This window comes from Haematobia irritans, chromosome 2 (genome assembly GCF_050003625.1).
Source record: "Haematobia irritans isolate KBUSLIRL chromosome 2, ASM5000362v1, whole genome shotgun sequence".
Lineage (NCBI taxonomy): Eukaryota > Metazoa > Arthropoda > Insecta > Diptera > Muscidae > Haematobia > Haematobia irritans.
In genome coordinates this window covers 169,603,469-169,629,576 of record NC_134398.1, presented here as the reverse complement: position 1 = coordinate 169,629,576, position 26,108 = coordinate 169,603,469, and the positions used below count along the sequence as shown (strand labels likewise).

The following is a 26,108-nucleotide window of genomic DNA, read 5'->3' as shown; positions in this document are numbered from 1 at the left end:
AGAGCTAATTTTAGCTGGTATTTCCAATACACTGTAAGGAAATTGGTGTATCGACGATACACTGTAAAAAATTGGTTGTACTCCGTACACTGTGAGAAATTTTCTGATCTCATTTTTTGTGTTTTTGTGGTAATTACGTTACCTTGTTCACATTTGTGGTACTTTCGGTACACTGCGAAAAATATTGTGAGTTGACGATACACATTTCGCATACACTGGAAAAAAACTGCATTTTCATTTGTTCGACGACAAATCGAAGTAGCGTTTGGATCGATTTATACTCTTTTCGAGAGTTTTGGACATCACGTGTCAATTTTTTCGCCCTTTAAGTTTGACAGTACTTGGTCATAATGACTACTACACCACTGACTGCTTTCACAAGAGCAACTGACGCAGTAGTCCGATTTGAAGCGAAGTTTCACAGTTTGCGAGACAATGATCTCACCGCCTATAGACTAGAATGTCATGGTTCCGAGGCTAAGTCATTGTGGGAAAAGGTTAAGGGCTTATTCGACGAATGTCTTGACTTTGTTTCCACACAGAGCAACGCCACCGAGGCAGCCGCTGCTGCTGGCGGCAAATATGATGTGGCTTATAATTGTTACTTGAATGTCATGGAGTCAATTCAAGGTAAATTGGATGCACTACGTGCACCATCTAAGCATTCTGCTAAATCGCCTCGGTTGGAGGACCAAACATCTCTTTTGAATGTTTCTCATAGGTCCGATGACTCACACAGTTCTTCCGTTAGTTCTAGGGGAGACAATAGTTCCTCCCATAGTCTCAATCTACCGCCTTGTGATATAGATGTTTTTGACGGCGATTTTCTCAATTGGCCAACATTTAGAGATTTCTTCACAGCGGTATATATTAACAATAGCCGACTTAGCGAAATTGAGAAATTATGTCATTTGCTCAAGAAGACCAGTGGTGAAGCTCGCGAGGTTGTTTCGAAATTTCCGCTCACGCATAGAAGCTTCGCTCTTGCGTGGAAGGCACTAAGGGGTACTTATGATAATACCCGCCTATTGGTGAACCACCAACTCAAATTATTATTCGATTTACCGGTCTTGGAGTCTGAGACCAGTTCAGGACTGAAGAAACTACAACGTGGTATCTCGACATGCATTTCGACAATGTCCATCTACGATGTGGCTACTGACGATTGGGATCCCATCCTCGTCTTTTTATGCCTTCAGAGGTTGCCGAAATGTACTGTTACACTTTGGGAACAGAGTATTAAGGACAAGTCTGCTTTGTCTTCTTGGTCAGATTTGGACTTCTTTCTCACGGAAAGAATCCAGACATTGACATGTCTTCGGGATATCCGCGGCATTGACGCCAGGCCTCCGGCCAACAAAAGAGTTCGTTCGCATTTCACGAATGCGAAAGCACCTCGTTCCCCAACAAGTACGCCTCGTTCCTCCCAGTCCTCTCCTGACAGATTATGCGTTCTCTGTCGACGACAGCATCACCTCAGAACGTGTTCTAGGTTTCATAATCTTTCAGTTCTTGAGAGGATGAATATTATTAAGCGCCATCAGTGCTGCAGGAATTGTCTGTCCCGCAGACATATTGCAGCTAATTGCCCCAGCGCATATGATTGCGGTAAATGTGGTAGAAGACACCACACTCTTCTGCACAGGGATATATCAAATGATCCCATAACTTCTCCGGTCGTTTCCGCACCGCTTATACGAGATACCGGGGTAGCATCAGTGGATACCGATCAGCCTTCTACATCGACTGGCATTGTGTCAGGGACGTCGAGTAGACAGGTATTCCATACTTCGCGTACTGGAAATGTATTACTAGGAACTGCAATGGTGAATATCGTTCACCAGGGTATCACGTATCCTGCTAGGGCCTTAATGGATCCCGCTTCGGAATCATCCTTTATTACGGAAGGATTGCGGAACCGACTTGGACTGAGCACGTCTTCGACTTCGGCTACAATTTCTGGAGTGAATCAAAGTGTTTCGATCACGTCGAGAGAACTTTGTTCACTTTGCATTGGTACCCCACTAGATGAGTCGCTCCTACTGGAGACTACAGCGTACGTTCTTCCGAACATTTCCGGCAACCTGCCATCTTTTTCTCTAAATCGTGACATTGTGTCTAGCATGCCAAATCTACGTTTGGCTGACCCCAATTTATTTGTTTGTCGTCCTGTTGACCTTCTGTTGGGCGCGGATCTTTATCCGAAAATTTTATTGCACGGTACTCGAAGGAATATTTTGGGATCATTACTAGCACAAAACACAGTCTTCGGCTGGGTTGTCACGGGTCCTATCCCTTCCTCGAATATTTCTGTCTACACGACTACTGTGGACCTCTCCAAGGAAAATGGTCTTCACGAGACACTTCACCGCACTTTGGGAACTAGAAGAGCTTCCCCGACGTCCTCTCTTATCTGATTTAGATAAGTTTTGCGAGGAAAATTATAAAACGACATCCCGACGGTATTCTGAGTGAAGATACTCTTCCTCTTGAAACTTATTTCTTCGGACAAATCGGAAACCAAGGACGGCCTGGCTGACACAATTTCTTCGAAATTAGGCATCCCTCTTGTGAAAACCATGAATTAAGACGATTCACCACGACTTTGTCCGCGGGTATATACAGTTATACCATATGAGGCCAGTTTAGGTTACGCCTACAAATGAAAATTTGTTATCTGCCTTATCGCCGGTCATCCACCGATAAAAAGACAATTTGACTTCGATTGGTTTTCACTGCCTTGAATGACATTTTTACACGTCGGTCCGACTCAACAATCAGACTTGTTTCTCCTCGTTTTGAGGTGGAAGTTGTATAAATTTGTGTACAATTGCGATATCACACTGATGTATCGCCATATATATGTTGACCCGTCCTAGACATTTCTGCATTGAATACAGTTAAGATATTCTCTGCAAATATTATCCGGAACTTTTAGTTACAGACAGTGACTTGGACAACTTTTGCATTTGGCTGACGACACGGAGAATGGGTTTCCTCTTTATGTACAAGTCCTACAGAAGTGCATGTACGTTGACGACGTATTGACGGGGTACCATAATTTGGGTAATGCGCCTGGGTCAAGGGGCAATACACGCCATGAGTTTGAGCTATCTTGTCCTATAGTACGCTATTTATCACGGTTATATTTAAAAAACTGTCTGCTTTTCTACGAAAGCGGTAACTTTACATGCTACTTTTGATTTGTCCACGACATTCTCGACGAGAACTATTACTCCCCACTACGTGGAAATTATGTCGTCTTCGCGATGTTCATCCGGGTACTAACGGTCGTAGTTTGTTCAAATGGATTACATCCTTGTCTTTTAGGGAGTTAACATAGGTCTATCTGTCGCGTTATGCTCGCGTCCTCCCTAGTTTTTGTTACATGAAAAATCTTTGGTTTGATGGCCGCGTTCGAATCGCAATAGATCAGACTACAAGTTGTGAGGCGACCTACGGTTTCTGGTCACCCTGACCATTATGTTAATTTGGTTTTCCGTTCCGAAATCTTTCTATATTTTCATAGATAGAAAACATAGCAAAGATGACTGCTACACTTCCAGAGTCTGAGGACGACGTCCCCATGTTGGATGAGGAACGGGAGATTAATTCTAGCATCGCACCCCTTGCCGATGAACATACCATCAGTACGACTACTGATTCTGCCATTCTGGCCGACAATGTTGCAACAGCAACCAATAAAAAACCGTTGACGACGGCTTCTGGGGTCCCTCCAGGAGAATTGTTTGTGGCTTCGCCACACCATATCACACTTGGGTGTAAGGTAGTCTTCCACTGCCTTCTGACTTTACGAGTCCTCGACACCCGGCTCTTCCGAGTCAAATTTATTTGAAATTTAAAAATCGATCGGGCTTAACGAGTCCATTTACGATCGCGTGCTTGACGAGCACATTTGTAAATATGAATTTGTTTTTGAAAAAATGAATCATGAATTGGAAACAATAACAAGAAAAAACAGAATTGAACTAAAATAAAATGCTCCTTTTTTATTAACTGAAATGTACATTCTGTATACTTTCATTATTTAAATTGAACATATAATTAATATTACTTTAAATTTTGCAACATGGCTGGATGTTGCAAGGCGGGCGGCAATGTTTAAGTTCAAATGCCGTTTTCTTAGCTTTTGTTAAATCATATAATCATTTTCAAGTGTAATCCCTCCGTTAGGATTTGTCTATGCCTTTTTCTGCCTTTCGGTACGAAAATGAGGACATTTTCTAACGTCAAATGTCATCAACCCCCGCCTTTCGGCATCCAAGCTTTTTGGTCATTCACTTTTGAGACTCTCTCGCTTCTACGAAGGTAAATATTGTTTGACGAACAATAATTGATTAAATAAAGCCCAAATATTTTGGTTCAAATTCTAAACCAGTGCCTTTTTATTTCTTTTCTACTTTTATGCCACGCATTCAGCTGTCATCCACAATCGAATTACTTGGGTTGCGATAACACTTGCCGATGGCAAGGTATCGTAAAACTTTTTAACACTGTCTCCTAAATTGTAAGTTAGTCCATAAGGGGTATATATTAAACAAAAAAAGGCCGATTAAACACGTATATAATTCAGTTTGACAAAATTTTCTATAGAAATAAAATTTTGACAAAATTTTCTATAGAAATAAAAACTTGACAAAATTTTCTATAGAAATAAAATGTTGACAAAATTTTCTATGGAAGTAAAATGTTGACAAAATTTTCTATAGCAATAAAATTTTGACAAAATTTTCTATAGAAATAAAATGTTGACAAAATTTTCTATAGAAATAAAATGTTGACAAAATGTTCTATAGAAATAAAATGTTGACAAAATTGTCTATAGAAATAAAATGTTGACAAAATTTTCTACAGAAATAAATTTTTTACAAAATTTTCTATAGAAATAAAATTTTGACAAAATTTTCTATGGAAATAAAATGTTGACAAACATTGCTATAGAAATAAACTTTTTACAAAACTTTCTATAGAAATGAAATTTTGACAAAACTTTCTATAGTAATAAAATTTGACAATTTTTACATGGCTGTTAGAGGCCATATACTAACGAAATGTACCAAATTTCAACCGCATCGGATGACTTTTGCTCCTCCAAGAGGCTCCGGAGATCAAATCTGGGGATCGGTTTATATGGGAGCTATATATAATTATGGACCGATATGGACCAATTTTTGCATGGTTGTTAGAGACCATATACTAACACCACGTACTAAATTTCAATTAGATCGGATGAATTTTGCTCATCCAAGAGGCTCCAGAGTTCAAATCTGGGGATCGGTTTATATGGGAGCTATATATAATTATGGACCGATATGGACCAATTTTTGCATGCTTGTTAGAGACCGTATACTAACATCAGGTACCCAATTTCAAACGGATCGGATGAATTTTGCCCCTCCAAGAGGCTCCGGAGGTCAAATCTGGGGATCGGTTTATATGGGAGCTATATATAATTATGGACCGATATGGACCAGTTTTTGCATGGTTGTTAGAGACCATATACTAACACCACGTACCAAATTTCAATCGGGTAGGATGAAGTTTGCTCCTCCAAGAGGCTCCGGAGGTCAAATCTGGGGATCGGTTTATATGGGAGCTATATATAATTATGGACCGATATGGACCAATTTTTGCATGGTTATTAGAGACCGTATACTTAGACCACGTACCAAATTTCAACCGGATCGGATGAATTTTGCTGCTCCGGAAGGCTCCGCAAGCCAAATTTGGGGATCGGTTTATATGGGGGCTATACGTAAACGTGGGCCGATATGGCCCATTTTCAATACCATCCGACCTACATCAATAACAACTACTTGTGCCAAGTTTCAAGTCGATAGCTAGTTTCGTTCGGAAGTTAGCGTGATTTCCACAGACGGACGGACAGCCGGACAGACGGACAGACGGACGGACGGACATGCTTAGATCGACTCAGAATTTCACCACGACCCAGAATATATATACTTTATGGGGTCTTAGAGCAATATTTCGATGTGTTACAAACGGAATGACAAAGTTAATATACCCCCATCCTATGGTGGAGGGTATAACAAGTTATAAACATTGAATTTTAAAGAACTTTCTGTGTAGTTAATATAAAGAACATCGTTGGGAGGACATTTTTGGAAGTGACTTTAAAGTTGTGCCTTTAGAACAACTTCAACATTTTGTTTTTGCTGGGTATTCCAAATACCCAAGCACAAATTGGGTACACATATGCGATACCATTCGCATTACCAGTAATCAAAATCTGGCTTCCCGCAGCTTACCAGATTTTCTTATTGTTTATTATTGGGTTTATAAATTAAAAATGCGGAAGATTTTCGATAAAAAAAAAATAACCATGTTCCTTAATATATATCTGTCCATAAAGCTCGAAAAATAATTATATAATTAGATATAATGCATTTGGACGTCAATTGCCTGTTTCGGTATCAGGCTAACATGAAATATAATAAAAATTTTTTTAAGAAAATTTTCTATGGAAAAAAAATTTTAGAAAATTTTCTATGGCAATAAAATTTTTAGAAAATGTTCTATAGAAATAAAATTTTGACAAAATTTCTATAAAAATAACATTGTGACTAAATTTATCTATATCTAATAAAATAATATTTTGACAAAATTTTCTATAGAAATAAAATTTTGACAAAATTTCTATAGAAATAAAATTTTGACAAAATTTTCTATAGAAATAAAATTTTGACAAAATTTTCTATAGAAATAAAATATAGAAATAATATTTTGACAAAATTTTCTATAGAAATAATATTTTGACAAAATTTTCTATAGAAATAAAATTTTGATAAAATTTTGTATAGAAATAAAATTTTTAGAACATGTTCTATAGAAATGTAATTTTGACAAAATTTTCTATAGCAATAACATTTTGACAAAATTTGATATAGAAATAACATTTTGAGAAAAATTTATACAGAAAAAAAATTTTGAGAAAATTTTCTACAAAAATACAATTTTTAGAAAATTTTCTATGCGAATAAAATTTTTAGAAAATTTGCTATGGAAACAAATTTTTTAGAAAATTTTCTATAGAAATAACATTTTAACAAAATTTTTTATAGAAATAAAATGTTGACAAAATTTTCTGCAGAAATAAATTTTGAGAAAATTTTCTATGGAAATAAAGTTCTTAGAAAATTTTCTATAGGAATAAAATTTTGACAACATTTTCTATAGAAATAACATTTTGACAAATTTTTCTATAGAAGTAAAATTTTTACAAAATTTTCTATAGAAATAACATTTTGACAAACTTTTCTATAGACATACAATTTTGACAAAAATTTTCTATTGAAATAAAATTTTGGCAAATTTTTCTATAGAAAAAAAAAAGTTTGACAAAATTTTCTATAGAAATAAAATTAAAAAATTTTGTGATATTTTGACAAATAAATAATTTTTATACCCTCCATCATAGGATGGGGGTATATTAACTTTATCATTCCGTTTGTAACACATCGAAATATTGCTCTTAGACCCCATAAAGTATATATATTCTGGGTCGTGGTGAAATTCTGAGTCGATCTAAGCAAGTCCGTCCGTCTGTTGAAATCACGCTAACTTCCGAACGAAACAAGCTATCGACTTGAAACTTGGTACAAGTAGTTGCTATTGACGTAGGTTGGATGGCCATATCGGTCCAAATTTCATCCGATCTTGGTGAAATTTGGTACATAGTGTTGGTATATGATCTCGAACAACCATGCAAAAATTGGTCCATAATTATATATAGCCCCCATATAAACCGATCCCAAGATTTGGCTTACGGAGCCTCAAAGAGAAGCAAATTTTATCCGATCTTGCTGAAATTTGGTACATGGTGTTGGTATATGGTCTCTAATAACCAGGCAAAAATTGGTCCATATCGGTCCATAATTATATATAGAAAATTTTATCAAAATGTTATTTCTATAAAAAATTTTGTCAAAATGTTATTTCTGTAGAAAATTCTGTCAAAATGTTATTTCTATAGAAAATTTTGTTAAAATTTTATTTCTGTAGAAAATTTTGACAAAATTTTATTTCTAAAGAAAATTTTGTCGAAATTTTATTTCTATAGAAAATTTTGTCAAACTGAATTATATACGTATGATCGATCTTTTTTGATTTAAGATATACCACGTATGGACTTACTTACAATTTAGAAGACGGTGTTAGGAGGTTTTAAGATACCTTGAAATAATTTGTACCATTTTATTAATTCTTAATCTGTTTTTAACCTATTTGAAACACAAAAAATAAAATTCACATTAAAAATATGAAAAAAGCGAGTTATAAGAAATTGACCCAAATGAACTTCCTGTGCAGTTAAAATAAAAAACATCTTTGGGAGAGTATTTTTGGAAGTTCTTTTAAAGTTGTGCCTTGAAAAGAACTTCCAATTTTTTTTTTGCTGGGTAGGTATCCACTTTTCATCACCGTTGTTGCCTTTAGAGTAGGTTAGGTTAGGTGGCAACCCGATAACATTTACAAATCAGGGCATGACTAGATCCTCCTATATGGTCAAATATCAAAAAACTTTATTTATAACCTCCCCCACGTTCTTTGTGCATTTCAGGTAAATCGAAGAAGTTTAGATTGTGCTTTATTTTTTTAAATAGTGGACCGTACATATATAAAAACCAGAATGGGGGATTTTTTCGAGATACCATTCTAAAACTTCCCTGAAATATCTAAGAAAACGGCAAACTTTTCATCAATTTTTCATCAATTTCTGGAAAAAGAGAAGTACTCCTCCCCGGCCAAACATCGAAACAAACAAGAAAGTATGACATTTTTTCTAGAGACCTCTCCAACTTTCTCTGGAGCTTTTCAAGCAGATCGGAGATTTTTTATCCAGGAAGTGGCAGCCCGATATATCAGGCACACTTAGACTATTCAGTCCATTGTGATACCACATTGGAGAACTTCTCTCTTATCACTGAGTGCTACCCGATTCCATGTTAAGCTATATGACAAGGGACCTCCTTTTTATAGCCGAGTCCGAACGGCGTTCCACATTGCAGTGAAACCACTTAGAGAAGCTTTGAAACCCTCAGAAATGTCACCAGCATTACTGAGGTGGGATAATCCACCGCTGAAAAACTTTTTGGTGTTCGGTCGAAGCAGGCAGGCATGCTAACCATTGCACAACTGTCGCAAAGTTGTAAACGTCACATAAACGTCGTAAATGTAGAAAAAGTAACAAAAGTCGCAAATTGAAAATACTTTAGTCGCGTCAGCTAGGCAGCGAATTCGATGATATGCAAAACGATTGTATGTGCGAAGAAGTTTCAATTCTTAGGAATGTTCAGAATTTTCGGTTTCAGTCCCCACATTTTCCCTATTAGCTTTTGCACGAGTACAGGGTAACAGTGGATTTTCTCGTCCTTACTTAGCTTTAAGTTCAGTCTCCTGTCCAATATAACCCCAAGGTATTTTGCACACTCACCAACGGGAATATCGATACCACCTAAGAAAATAGGCTTGACCGTGGGAAAACTTTCACAAATTTCTGCAGAAACTCACAACGAATGCTGTCAAACTAAATTAAAAAATGTTCAGGATTTCTTCTATTCAAAATTAGGTTTTATACAGTAGGTTTACGACTTTTGCGACATACGTATTATACCGTCGCAAAAGTCACATACGTATTATACCGTCGCAAATGTATGTCGCAAAAGTCACAGTTTGTGACAGGCCAACCCTGACCACGATGGCTCCCCTTATGGGAGCCACCGTGGTGCAATGGTTAGCATGCCCGCCTTGCATACACAAGGTCGTGGGTTCGATTCCTGCTACGACCGAACACCAAAAAGTTTTTCAGCGGTGGATTATCCCACCTCAGTAATGCTGGTGACATTTCTGAGGGTTTCAAAGCTTCTCTAAGTGGTTTCACTAGAATGTGGAACGCCGTTCGGACTCGGCTATAAAAAGGATGTCCCTTGTCATTGAGTTTAACATGGAATCGGGCAGCACTCAGTGATAAGAGAGAAGTTCACCACTGTGGTATCACAATGGACTGAATAGTCTAAGTGAGCCTGATACATCGGGCTGCCACATAACCTAACCTAACCTAACCTATGGCTCCCCTTTAGAGTAACTGTTCGTAAGAGAAAAATGTCCTTTCGACCTCTCTCTTTGATTCAATTCATAGAGAACAAAGTTTCCTTGCTTTTGAATCATTCCCATTAGTTTCAATATATGGGAAGAGGCTGGAAAATATAGGTTAGGTGTAGTGCCAGCAAGCTATTTTAGGCGCACTTAGACAGTACAGTCAATTGTGAACTTCTGCCTTTTCACAGAGTGCTGCCCATGTTTAACTCAATCACAAGCCGAGACCGCACGGTACCTCACATTAGAAATGCCTAACCAACGGTCGAAACTAGGATTGAACTAATAACCCTTTAAATTTGACTTTTGCGTACGTTATTCTAGGAAAATTTTTTTAGCTGTTTTTCTTCATCTTCTATCAACGTCATTTCAAAATGTGTTAATGACAACTTCAATTTCAAGCCGTTACTACAAATATTTTCACAACATTAGGTTAAACAAAACTCTCTATACCAATATAATTTTCATCTATTCTTCTTGTGCTTAGCAACTATGCCCATGCTGAGCTGTTTTATCTGGCCTCTTATAATCTAAACAAAGCACAAAGTGCAAAATGAAATGTAGTTTAGTTCCCCTGGCTGTCATCGGTTAATTGTAAAAAAGTGTACAATGTACTCCATTGTTGCCTGGAGCCTTTTCTCTGCAGCAAAAGATGAATTAGTCCAGTAACTTTCATACAAAACGAAAAATATGGAAAAACGAATAGCATAAAATGCAGGTCAGGCATGTTTCCAACATAGCGAAAGAAGGCCTCAAAAATTTCGTCCGACATGAACGTATATGACCAAAGAGACCATAGTTTTACTTCGATTTATATGAAAATTTGCACAGAGAGTAGAATTACCATTCTTACTATGTATGCCAAGTTTGATTGAAATTTTCTGCCCGTCCGTCTGTCTGTTCATGTATTTTTGTTTGCAAAGTACAGCTTGCAGTTTAAGTCCGATCAACGCCAAATTTGGCATAGGGTTCTATTTTGGCTCAAAGATTGATTTTCCCATATATAGCTTTCACCCGATTTATATTCATATAGTTTACGAGTTACGTAAATTTTGCACAGGGACTAGAATTAACATTATAAGTATTAACATCCCAGCAAAAAAAAGCGTCGCCAAAAAGTAATGAAAATGTTCTTTTTGGATCCGGAAGTGGTGCAAAATTGACGCAGAAGCGATGAATTTAACATGGGCTTGTCATGGGACGGAAGTCCTCCATTTCAACAGCCGTTGCACTGAATTTGCATCACTTCTTTAGGTGTGATCCGAATTCAATGTTTTGGATGTAAATTAGAAAATTCTGTGATATTTTGTCAAATAAATAATTTTTATAATTTTTTATAATTTTTAATGGATTCTAACGCTTGTCAGAAAAGTTTGAACTCAAATATTTTCAAAAAATCACAATTTTTTCAGATTGAATTTAACATTTTTTTTTTGACAAAATTTAAATGATTTGTACCTTTTTATGAATTCTTACTCTGTTTTTAACCTATTTGAAACAAAAAAGTTAAAATTACCCATTAAAAGTATGAAAAAACCAAGTTATAAAAAATTGAATTAAAAGAACTTCCTGAGGAGTAGAAATAAAGAACATCATTGGGAGTGCATGTTTCCGAAGTGCTTTTAAAGTTGTGCCTTTGGAAGAACTACCAAATTTTTTTGCTGGGATTATAAATACGCATACCGAATTTGATTGAAATCGGTTCAGATTTATATATAGCTCCCATATATAGTCGTATCTTTCGTACGATTTACACTCATATAACCACCATAGGTCAAAATTCCGATTTACTTGAAATTTTGCACAAAGAGTGAAAATAACATTCTTGCTATGCATGCCAAATTTGGTCAAAATCGATTCATATTTAGATATAACTCCAATATATATCTTTCGCCCGATTTAGATTCATATGATCACACAGGCCAACATTTTGAAATTTTAACAATGTGTACCAAATTTGGTCAAAATCAGATCAGATTTAATCAACGTTCTTCCGATTTGGGCAAGTATGGCCAAAATACCCACATTTACCTTGTAAAATCGCCACTGCAAAGTCGAAACTCTAATTCGTATGTATTAGCCGATAAATCATAAATGCAGATTTGCGAAATTTTATGCAATGGCTTTATATTTAAATATTTCCAATATTTTTACTAACATTGCCGGCCATTAATAGATTTAAATTTTGAGTCTAGAGATTTTGTAGAAGTCTAAAAATTGTTGTCCAAAAAATTTGAAGGAGTTAATATGGTACCAAAAATGTTGGTATACATAGTGGTATACATAGTGGTGAACGGTATAATATGGTACCAAAAATTTTGGTATACATAGTGGTGAATGGTATAATATAGTCGGCCGCGCCCCACTTAAGACTTTTCTTACTTGTTTATTATATTTTTACTCTTTTAATCTAATTTAACTTAAATTTTCACTTAAAATAGCCTAATTGTGTACTTTCCAATATTTGTCCAAAAAAACTACATCGGAAGTGGAAAAAAATCGATGGGGGATCCGGCATGCGTTTTAAAAGAAATGTTGTGGACTTGTTCAAAAGAACGCATCGGAAGAGGAAACAAATTAAGGGGGAAAAATTGATGGGTGATTCTGGGATTCGCTGTAAAAGAAATGTTTGTGAAACAACTCCCAATTTTTTTCACCACTGTGGTATCACAATGGAATGAATCTAACCTAAGTGAGTCTGACATACTGGGCTGCCACTATACTTAAGCTATCCTATCTGTGCAAAATATCAAATCAATTGTAGGTAAAATCCCGCTTAAATCAGATCTTAAATGCGATATTTCTTTTCCATATTTCGCAAATTTGGCACTCATATGTACGTAGAATATAAATACGACTCTATCTGAAAATTTTCAAGAAACTCAGAGTTAAACTTTGGGCTCCGTGATAATATGAGCCTATATCGGGCCGAAACTATTTATGGGAGCTATATCTAAATATGACCGATTTTTGACAAAATTCTCATAATCAACATCAAATAAATGGTTAATTAAAATTAATTAAAAACTGCAATTTGCTAATAAAATCAATTAATTTTGTAATCACGGATTTTTTTATGTTCAATTAAAACTGTGATTGATACCATCATTTTCGTGATTGAAGACATTTCAACTTAAAAAAATTAATTGGATCAATTAATTTCGTGATTGAGGCAGAAAAAAAATTTAAGTCGGCTAATGCACTAGGGTGGAACACAATGTTAGTAACAAAATAGGGGAAACATTTAAATCTAAAGCAATTTTAAGGAAACTTCGCAAAAGTTTATTTATGATTTATCGCTCGATATATATGTATTAGAAGTTTAGGAAAATTAGAGTCATTTTTACAATTTTGCGGCTAAGCAGTGGCGATTTTGCACGGAAAATGTTGGTATTTTGACCATTTTTGTCGAAATCAGAAAAACATATATATGGGAGCTATAAATCTGAACCGATTTCAACCAAATTTGGCACGCATAGCTACAATGCTAATTCTACTCCCTGTGCAAAATTTCAACTAAATCGGATTTAAAAATTGGCCACTGTGGTCATATGAGTGTAAATCGGGCGAAAGTTATATATAGGAGATATATCTAAATCTGAAACGATTTCAACCAAATTTGGCACGCATAGCTACAACGCTAATTATACTCCCTGTGCAAAATTTCAACTAAATCGGAGCAAAAAATTGGCCTCTATGGTCATATGAGTGTAAATCGGCCGAAAGCTATATATGGGAGCTATATCTAAATCTGAACGGATTTCAACCAAATTTGGCACGCATACACACAAAAAATTTTTTTCTGATTCAATCACGAAATTAATTGATCCAATTAATTTTTAATTGAAATGTCTTCAATCACAGAAATGATAGTATCAATTAAAAAATTAATTGAAGGTCAATTAAAAAATTAATTGATCCAATTAAAAATTAATTGATACTATTATTTTTGCGATTGACTTTTGTTTCAATTAAAAAATTTGTTGAATCAATTAAATTTTTAATTAAATATTTTTTAAAACTCAATTAAAATTTTAATTGGAAAAATTTTCCTGAAATTTTTTTGTTTGTAGCTACAATGCAAATTCTACGCTCTGTGGAAAATTTCTATTAAATCGGAGTAAAAGTAATACATTGGCCACTGTGGTCATATGAGTGTAAATCGGACGAACGATATATATATATATATATATATATATATATATATATATATATATATATATATATATATATATATATATATATATATATATATATATATATATATATATATTATATATATATATTATATATATATATATATTATATATACATATATATATATATATATATATATATATATATATATATATATATATATATATATATATATATATATATATATATATATATATATATATATATATATATATATATATATATATATATATATATATATATATATATATATATATATATATATATATATATATATATATATATATATATATATATATATATATATATATATATATATATATATATATATGTATATATATATGTATATATATACATATATTTATATATATGGGAGCTATATCTAAATCTGAACCGATTTCTTCCAAAATCAATAGGGTTCTATTCTGAGCCAAAACGCATACTTGTGCCAAATTTGAAGTCGATTAGACTAAAACTGCGACCTAGACTTTGATTACAAAAATGTGTTCACGGACAGACGGACATGGCTATATCGACTCAGGAGCCCACCATGAGCATTTTTGCCAAAGACACCATGTGTCTATCTCGTCTCCTTCTGGGTGTTGCAAACATATGCACTAACTTATAATACCCTGTTCCACAGTGTGGCGCAGGGTATAACGTTTGTAATTTGTTCCATAAACATTTCTTTTCCCGGGATACGGTGTGTATCGGCCCATGTCTTGGAATAGCCTCCATACACAGAAAAAAATGTCACGAAAAATTTTCCAATTAAAATTTTAATTGAGTTTTAAAAAATATTCAAATAAAAATTTAATAGAATCAACAAATCTTTTAATTGAAACAAAAATCAATCGCAAAAATTAATAGTACCAATTAATTTTTAAATTGATACTATCATTTTTGATTGAACACATTTCAATTAAAAAATTAATTGGATCAATTAATTTCGTGATTGAATCAGAAAAACTTTTTTTTTTGTGTGTACTTGATAAACGTGTAGACAGTTTTGGCCCTTATATGTTTTGGCCTTATAGCTTTAGCACCCCCCCATCATTGTTGTTAGTAAAAATAAAAACAAAAAACTAAACTTATATATTTTAAAACATAATGAATTCTCCGGATTCTTTGTGTATTTTCTAAAAGGAAACTTTACAAGTAAATTATTCGAATAATTTTTCTTCTTCTCATAGAATGATGCAGCAGTTGCAACTTTTTGGACAAGCACCGACCATAAGGTTGCAACAATAATTGCTCTTAGTTAGATAGTAAAGAGAACAACAATTTATTTGCAATGCTTCAACATAGGAAACTCGGGATACTTAAAATACATACATACATAAATATTTCTTTCATTAGTTAGGTAATTTGTTCCGGAGTACTGATTAATACTGGTTTAGCTAAACCAAGCGGAAATCCTTGCAAAGAATAGCATTTCACGTTATGTTTCATTAATTCTTAAAACTACTTAAACAAAATCCTCTACAAATTGATACAAACACCTGTAGTAGAACAAAATCATCGTTTAAGTTTTATGACCAATCGCTTAGTGCTGGGAAAACATAATTTTCTTCATAATAATCCATCTTAGTAAAACGACAACGTATATCCATATAAATTAGAATTGTTTTTATAAAATAATTAAAACTTTTTATACTTGTTGATATCTCCATAGAAACTTAATCCTAGATATTGTTTGCTATTAATTGAAAGTTTAAATCAAACTTCGGTTATATTTCATAACAAGTGTTTTAATGGAGCGAAAATACACTACATTCTACAAGACTGTAGGAGTGTAACCGGTGAGTCTAAGTGTTATATGTTTGCTAATCAAAAAAGCAATATTTTTTTAAACAAGTCAACTGGTACTACGAAGCAAATTTAGTAACATAGGGAGAGATTTTTTGGTTTGTTTTTGTAAAATTCGTTTTTTCTGAATTTAAACACTCACAATTTTCACTCTCCTCCATAGGATGGTGGAAGGGGACACTAAAGCACTTCTAGATTTCCAAATCCGATAAATTCAAGTTTAAAGATCGGTCTACAGTGTGACTGACATATACTGTAACCAACTCCAGGTTGTTTGTATTTCTGAACCTGAGATTTTATTATTCTGAGATTTTATTTTATTGTTTACAAGCATACAAAAACATTTTGACCTTATGCATTCAGAAACAAAATTACTAGTATAAAGTGTTTTATAAAGTTTTTCTCTTTATGCAAACGTCGAACTACTTTTCACCGAAGTCGTTCCGTCCTTAGAGTTAAGTGATCTTTACATGAAAAAAAAAAATTTTTTTTCGATAATTCTGAAAAAATATTTCAAACGTAATGAAATCGTCTTAAAATTTGTTGATGTTTTGTATCTTAGCCACCGTGGTGCAATGCCCGCCTTGCATACACAAGGTCGTGGGTACGATTCCTGCTTCGACCGAACACCAAAAAGTTTTTCAGCGGTGGATTATCCCACCTCAGTAATGCTGGTGACATTTCTGAGGGTTTCAAAGCTTCTCTAAGTAGTTTCACTGCAATGTGGAACGCCGTTCGGACTCGGCTATAAAAAGGAGGTCCCTTGTTATTGAGCTTAACATGGAATCGGGCAGCACTCAGTGATAAGAGAGAAGTTCACCAATGTGTCATCACAATGGACTGAATAGAGCCTGATACTTCGGGCTGCCACCTAACATAACCTAACCTTTGTATCTTATCTATAAAGCTACAAAGTGTTCAAAAATAGGTTATATCTTTCAACAATTTGTTTTAAAGAAATTTTTTACATGAAACATTCCACCATAAAAAAATGGAATTTTTTCCACAATCATTTCTTTTAAAGCCCGTCCCGGGATACCCCATTGGTTTTTTTTATTTCCGATGCAGTTCTTTTGGACAAGTTTTAGAAAGCTTGGAATTAGGACGTTTTACGTGAAAATTTAAGTATTGGACAAAAAAGTAAAAAATCATCCTGCTGGGATTTGAACTTGTGCAGTTTGACGTTTTCACTTCCATGAAGTTTTTTAAGAAGGTTTTGCAAATTACGATAATTTGTAATTTTTTGTTGATTTTTAATGAAAAAAATATATTTATACAAAAATATATGCCGACAACAAAATAAACAAGTATATATGGCCGTAAGTTCAGCCAGGCCGAATCTTATGTAACCTCCACCATGGATAGCGTAGAAACTTCTACGAAAGACTGTCATCCACAATCGAATTACTTGGGTTGTGGTATCTTAAATTGTGAGTTAGTCCATACGTGGTACATATTATACAAAAAACGTATTTGTAGGTAAGTCTACAAATAATTACGAATCGATATGGACTTTTGCACGGTACGTAGGGAGCCAGAATTGAAATATGGGGGTCGCTTATATGGGGGCTATTTACAATTATGAACTTGATATGGACCAATTTTTGTGTGATTGGGGATCGATTTATCAGAGGGCTATATATAACTATAGACTCTTTTGAAATTTGCTCCTCCAAGAGGTTCCAAAACTAAATCTCGGGATTCGTTTTGTATGGGGGCTATTTATAATTATGGACTGATATGGACCACTTTTGGCATGGTTGTTATATATCATATACTACCACCACGTACCAAATTTCAACCAGATCGGATGAATTTTGCTTCTCCAAAAGGCACTGGAGGACAAATCTGGGGATCGATTTATATGGGGGTTATATATACTTATGGACTGATATGAACCAATTCCTGCTTTGTTGTTGGATATCATATACTAACATCACGTACCAAATTTCAACCGAATCGGATGAATTTTGCTCTTCCAAGGGGCTCCAGAGGTCAAATCTGGCGATCGGTTTATATGGGGCTATATATAATTATGGACCGATTTCGATCAATTTTTGCATGGGTGTTTGAGGCCATATATTAACACCACATAACAAATATCAACTGAATCAGATGAATTTTGGTCTTCCAAGAGGCTCCGAAGGTCAAATCTGGTGATCGGTTTATATGGGGGCTATATATAATTATGGACCGATGTGGACCAATTTTTGCGTGGTCATTAGAGACCATATGCTAACACCATGTACCAAATTTCAGCCGGATCGGATGAAATTTGCTTCTCTTAGAGGCTCCGAGAGCCAAATCGGGGGATTGGTTTATATGGGGGCTATATATAATTATGGATCGATGTGGACCAATTTTTGCGTGGTTGTTAGAGACCATATACTAACACCATGTACCAAATTTCAGCCGGATAGAATGAAATTTTCTTCTCTTAGAGGGTCTGCAAGCCAAATTTGGAGGTCCGTTTATATGGGAGCTATACGTAAAAGTGGACCGATATGGTCCATTTGCAATACCATCAGACCTACATCAATAACAACTACTTGTGCCAAGTTTCAAGTCGATACCTTGTTTCGTTCGGAATTTAGCGTGATTTCAACAGACGGACGGACATGTTCAGATCGACTCAGAATTTCACCACGACCCAGAATATATATACTTTATAGGGTCTTAGAGCAATATTTCGATGTGTTACAAACGGAACGACAAAGTTAATATACCCCCATCCTATGGTGGAGGATATAAAACGATGTATAACGGACGGGCCGACTATATTATACCCTTCACCCCTATGTAGGCCAAAATTTGTGTTTCCATCTCAACTACTTCACATTTGCTGGAAGCTATATAAATGAGACAATTTTTTTACTTCTACAAAATCTCTAGAATTAAAATTTAAATCGGCTAACGCTATCCAGGTTAGTGGAGGAAACTTCCATTGAAAATGGGTCTAAAATGTGTAACAGTCTACCATATTTCCCCAACTCTGGTGTACGTATATATGGGAGCTATATATAATCTGAACAGATTTTGACTAAATTTGACATGCATAGTTAGAATAATAGTTCTGCTATCTATGCGGAATTTCACGTAAATGGGAGTATAACTTTGGGCCCCCCTGGTCATATGAGTGCAAATCGGACGGAAGATATATATGGGAGCCATATCTAAATCTGATCCGATTTCAACCATATTTGGCACAATTACCGATACTACTCCTTGTGCGAAATTTGAAGCAAATCACGGCAAAACACTGGATTTTGAGGACATATAAATTCAAATCGGACGAAAGATATATATGGGAGCTATATCAAAATCTGAATCGATTTTGACCATATTTGGCACATACAATAGTATCGTTAAAAGTACCGCTTGTGCAAAATTTGAAGTAAGTCAGGGCAAAACTCTGGCTTTTGAGACCATAAAAGTCCAAATCGGCCGAAAGATATATATGTGAGCTATATCTAAATCTGAACCAATTTTAACAAAATTTGACACACTTAACGATACTATTAAACGTACCCCTTGTGCAAAATTTGAAGCAAATCACGGCAAAACTCTGGCTTTTGTGGCCATATAAGTTCAAATCGGACGAAAGATATATATGGGAGCTATATCTAAATTTGAACCGATTTCAATCAAATTTACCAAGCTTTGGTAGAATGTCAATTCTACCCTCTGTGCACAGATCGGTAGTAAACTTTGGGCTCTGTGGTCATATGAGTCTAAATCGGACGAAAGATATATATGGGAGCTATATCTAAATCTGAACCGATTTGGCTGATATTTTGCAAGATTTTCGAGATTCATAAAATATTTGGATGTACGGTATTTCAAGAAAATCGGTTGATAAACACGCTAACTATGACCAAATCGGGGATAAATATATATGACAGCTATATCTAAATCTGAACCGATTTTTTCCAAAACCAATAGCGATAGTCTCTGTCCCAAGAAACGACCCTATGCCAAATTTGAGGACGATCGGACTTAAATCGCGAGCTGTACTTTGTGCACAGACAGACAGACATCTCTAAATCGACTCAGAATTTAATTCTAAGCCGATCGGTATACTAAAAGATGGGTCTATGACCACTTGGCGTTACATACAAATGCACAAACTTATCATACCCTGTGCCACTGTAGTGGTGAAGGGTATAAATACTTATAAAAATAAAAAGTGAAATTGGACAAAAAAAATTGTTTTTACGCAAAAGTCAAATGTGAAAGAGATTGTGTCTATTGTGTATCCTTATTTAAATTATCCTCTTCCTTATCTCGAAGTCAATACATAAAGCATTCGAGTGAAGACAAAATCCTTCGAATCAGGCAAAGGCTTTTTCGTGTATAAAGGCCACATACAGACCTATCCATTCTTATCTAATTTTTACAAATTGGAAAACTTCTTCGCGTTCACTGGGGGTTGAACCTGGGTCTTTTGGCACCATAACAGAACGCCTTAGCACACTCAGCCGCATACGCCATTGACCACGAATGTTTATGATATGAACCTAATATGACACCGCGGCATGACATTCTAACTACTTTCTGAGATGTTCATTATTATTATTAATGAGAAAAATAAAGAACACTGGTTCAAATCTCACCAGCGGCAATTTTTTTATTAAATATTTTTCTAAAAAATTATTTTTTTAGAAAAATATTTATTTATATAATTTTTTATTAATATTTATACCTTTTTATTTTGTTTTGTTTTTTCGGCATATAGTTTTGTATTAATATTTTTCCATTAAAAATCAACAACTGCAACGGCAGTGAAAAAATCGATGGGGAATCCCGGGATGTGCTTTAAAAGATATGTTTGTGGACTTGTCCAAAAGGACTACTTCAGAAGTGGGAAAAACATTATTGGGGTTTCCGGGATGAGGTTTAAAAAATGTTTGTGGAACACCTTTAAATTTTTTTTCGTGTATAAAGGCCACATACAGACCTATCCATTCTTATTATCTAATTTTTACAAATTGGAAAACTTCTTCGCGTTCACTGGGGGTTGAACCTGGGTCTTTTGGCACCATAACAGAACGCCTTAGCACACACAGCCGCATACGCCATTGACCACGAATGTTTATGATATGAACCTAATATGACACCGCGGCATGACATTCTAACTACTTTCTGAGATGTTCATTATTATTATTAATGAGAAAAATAAAGAACACTGGTTCAAATCTCACCAGCGGCAATTTTTTTATTAAATATTTTTCTAAAAAATTATTTTTTTAGAAAAATATTTATTTATATAATTTTTTATTAATATTTATACCTTTTTATTTTGTTTTTTTTTTTCGGCATATATTTTTGTATTAATATTTTTCCATTAAAAATCAACAACTGCAACGGCAGTGAAAAAATCGATGGGGAATCCCGGGATGTGCTTTAAAAGATATGTTTGTGGACTTGTCCAAAAGGACTACTTCGGAAGTGGGAAAAACATTATTGGGGTTTCCGGGATGAGGTTTAAAAAAATGTTTGTGGAACACCTTTAAATTTTTTTGCTGGGTAATTATTATTTCTTGTGCGTCCAGGACAGTATCTTTATTAACAGTGTAAGAACGACACAAAAATTTACCTTATACCGATACACAGTTATTGTAAATGTAGCCCCAATAACTCGAAAGCTCGACAGTAATAAATCTTTAATCCGAAAATCTAGTGATGAACCATATTTAACGTTGATTCATACTATGGCCTTGAATTTTAAAAGTCAAGTCAAAGCCAACATTATAGCGATATAAAGAAAGGATGCTGCCCGAATAAACTAGGTGCCTTTTTTAAATTTCACCCCATTTCATTACATTTACATTGGAAAATCGGTATTGTACCCATAGTCGCCATAGTCCCAACAATATAATCATTATTTTATATCTCATTACATATCATTAATAATAATCCAAAGCAAGAGTAGGTACTTCACTTAACAAGAACACAACCAAAATAAGCCATTTATAACAAAATATCTCTACAAATATATACCTTTACATATCATGGCAAAGTAATAGAAAATTGAAGAAAAGAAAAATAAAAAAAACGAAACTCTAACATAAACTATAATGTGGTCCAGGCACAATTCATGCCTCATTGTATCCTTTCTTTATGAACCTAAAGGCTATTAATATAATTCTCTTTTTTGTTGTTGCTGGATAGCTTACACTGACTGTTTTACCCTGGATCCTTTTTATGGAGTTTCTTGGGCTTCATCGTCTTATAATAAATTGCAACAATGACAACCGCAATGAGGTCATATTGTAAGAAATTGAATTGTTAACGTACACACAAAAAAATTTTTTTCTGATTCAATCACGAAATTAATTGATCCAATTAATTTTTTAATTGAAATGTCTTCAATCACGAAAATGATAGTATCAATCAGAGTTTTAATTGGGCATAGAAAAAATTCTTGATTAAAAAATTAATTGATTTCATTACCAAATTTCAATTAATTTTTTAATTGATTCAATTAAAAATTTAATTGTTGTTGATTGCAAAACTCAATTAATTTATTAATTTAAAAAGGTAATTTTTTGAATTGGCTTAGAATTTTTATATGGTTTAACAATTGATTGTTTGAAAAAAAAAAAATTTAATTAAAAATTTAAAAAAATGTTCATCACTTTTTTAACTGACTTAATCTTCCGAATTTGATTAAAAAGATAATTGTATCAATTAATTTTTTAATTAAAAATTTTAAAATTTCCAATCATTGACTTACTTAACTTAATGTTTCTATTATGATTAAAAAGTTAATTGTATCAATTAATTTATTAATTGAAAAAATTTTCTACTTCAATTAACTTTTTAATTGGAAATATTTTGGTGATATTTTTTTCTGTGTACGGGCATGACATGGGATATACTTGTATGGCTTGGTTCTTGCATGTGTCGCATGGTTAGGTCGGTCAATGGATATTGCGGCACATATGCGGCGTTTATTCGAACTGCCACAAAAGAAAATTGTGAAGAAAAAACAAAAAAAATAATGAAAACGCTTTATAACCTACAACAATACAAGTCAATTTTCATTTAGAAAGAATTGCACAAGTAGGGTGTAACTGGTGGAGTGTTGTGAATTTTTTTTTTTTTTTCTATGAATATAAATTGTCCAGATTTCCTCAGAATTGTCATGAGTATTACAGTGATTTGTTAGACCACAATTGAAAACTTATTTGCTTTGTGAAAAAACTCCACTCTTAGAAACTTCTATGCATATTAGCAAAACCAAACAAGTAAAGCCAAAACTCAGCCTTACTTAGTTGATCGTATTCTAAATGATCCGTTTTTTAACACATTGCTGATACTTTATCTTCCAAATTTTTGAAATTAGTGAGTAATTTAATTGAGACGATTTATGTAACAAACGATGGGTCAAAGACATTCGGGGCGTCACGTATTTGTTTTGGAAATAAATTCTCAAATAAAGTGGGTATTACGTTCGAGTTTAGCCGCTACAATCACATATTTTTTTCACAATTTCTTTAATAAAACATTTTAAATATTATAAACTTTATGTAAAGTTGCTTTTGGGCTATTCCCCACCAAGTTATAATAAAATTTGCATCAAAGATATATAATTTTATATTTTTTTTACTGATTTATTTTCGATTTTAGCCTATATTTGAAAAACTCCTTTGCGCTTCCAATATTTTTCACTCTACACGAAATTCTCGTGACACGCCTGAATCACGTGAGTCGTGAACAAAATCCAAAGCATCTAAATATTTCGTGCGTGAAAAATAAAATCGGTTCGTGAATGTGCGTGAATAAATATTTCTACAAAATCAAGCTCACGAAAAGAGATTTAATTAATGAAGACCTATTGACTTTTTAAAATCTCTGTAACTTTTTTGTTTATGAATATAAGTAAATACTTCAAAAGCAAAAGTTTCATATTTTGTAAAGATCTTTATAATGGTTATCAGAAATGGGCATCATAGGGGTATACGAAGCGAATTAAAAAAATTAAAAATCAAATTTGACGTCGGAGTCAAAAATGACCAATGCACGATCAGCCACGAACAACGATATGCGTTTCTTTTCGATCGGATTTCAAATGACGACACAGCACAATAAATTGTAGTTCGGGGGGTCGTAGGGTGCACGGAAAAAAAGTTTTGGTGTTCTGAAATTGTCTTCGAATATGCTACAAAACTGGGGGCTGACCGCATCAACTTTTTTTGTGTCCCTATCTAGCGCACACTTCTACTACACAGTCAGAGAATGAAACCGCCGAGTCACGCTTCCGATTTCAGTGGCCGACGACCATGTTTTGCCCGTCCACGCCGTCGCCGAATATTTCGACTCACCTCGACTCAAATTTAGCCGCCAATTAATCAAAAATATCGGTTTAAATCAGAAAAATGTATTAATAATTGTGGTATTTTTTCCCAAAATGTTAACCCTTTCACCCATAATCAATCAATTTCAAGGTGCTAAAATAATTTTACACAAAATTTAGCTCAGAAATTTTGAATGAAATGTAAATTTGATTGTAAGACTGATTGTACAACTAATCTCATTACCATTCGAATAACTTCAAATTTATTTTATAATGGATAATTGACTGCCGCCGAAGAGACGTATTTATATCGGCTTAACCGCCGGAGGAAAAAATTTAGTTTCAGCCGCAGCCGACAAAACTGGGTAGGCTTCATTCTCTGTACCCAGTCGTAATGAAGGCACAATAATGTCCCAAGGTATCTTATCACAATGGACTGAATAGTCTAAGTGAGCCTTGAATCTTAATCAGGCTGCCACTTTAACCTAATGTCCCATGGTACGCATACTTTATGCCAATACAAAACTCTCATAATCATACGCTCCAAGGTACATGCATTTTATTGTGCCCACAACCATAGTTTGCATTTTGAATGTTTTTTTTTCACAATCAAAATTAATTGTACGCTTAAACCATGTAAAAATTCCATCTGCCAATAGTTATCCCACAAATCTAAAAGATCTGTGTTCAAATAAAAGCCAATATTCAAATTCAAAAAAATTAAAGGATTACTAAAACAAAAATTACGCATAAAACCACTAAACCGTCAAAAATTTTAATTCTATTGAAAATTTTATTTCTATACAAAATTTTGACACCATTTTATTTTTATAGAAAATTTTATCAAAATTTTATTTCTGTAGAAAATTATGTCAAAATTTTTTTTTTTTTCTATAGAAGATTTTGTCAAAATTTTATTTCTATACATTTTGTCAAAATTTTATTCCTATAGAAAATTTTGTCAAAATTTTATTTCTATAGAGAATTTTGTCAAAATTTCATTTCTTCAGGAAATTCTGTCAAAATTTCATTTCCGTAGAAAAATTTGTTTAATTTTAATTCATTAGAAATTTTTGCCCAAATTTTATTTCTATAGAAAAGTTTGTCAAAATTTAATTTCTATAGAAAATTTTGTCAAAATTTAATTTCTATAGAAAATTTTGTCAAAATTTTATTTCTATAGAAAATTTTGTCAAAATTTTATTTCTATAGAAAATTTTGTCAAAATTTCATTTCAATAGAAAATTTTGTCAAAATTTTATTTCTATAGAAAATATTGTACAAAAATTTTATTTCTTTTGTCAAAATTTTATTTTCTAAAAACTTTATTTCTGTAGAGAACTTTGCCAAATCTTATTTCTGAAGAGAATTTTGTCAAAATTTCATTTCTTTAGGAAATTCTGTCAAAATTTCATTCCTTTAGGAAATTCTGTCAAAATTTAATTTCTGTAGAAAAGTTTGTTAAATTTTAGTTCGTTAGAAATTTTTGTCAAAATTTTATTTCTATAGAAAATTTTGTCAAAATTTTATTTCTATAGAACATTTTCTAAAAACTTTATTTCCAGAGAAATTTTCTCAAAATTTTATTTCAGTAGAAAATTTTGTCAAAATTTTATTTCTGTAGAGAATTTTGTCAAAATTTTATTTCTTTAGGAAATTCTGTCAAAAT

At 33.6% G+C, this 26,108-nt stretch overlaps 1 protein-coding gene across 1 annotated transcript; it reads left to right on the top strand.

Annotated features, from left to right (window-relative positions):
* Positions 1-350: 350 nt before the first annotated feature.
* On the top strand, positions 351-2,417 carry LOC142225152 (uncharacterized). The gene has a single exon (XM_075294929.1). The coding sequence runs from the start codon at positions 351-353 to the stop codon at positions 2,415-2,417; it is 2,067 nt and encodes a 688-aa protein (XP_075151044.1).
* The last annotated feature ends 23,691 nt before the right edge of the window (positions 2,418-26,108 follow it).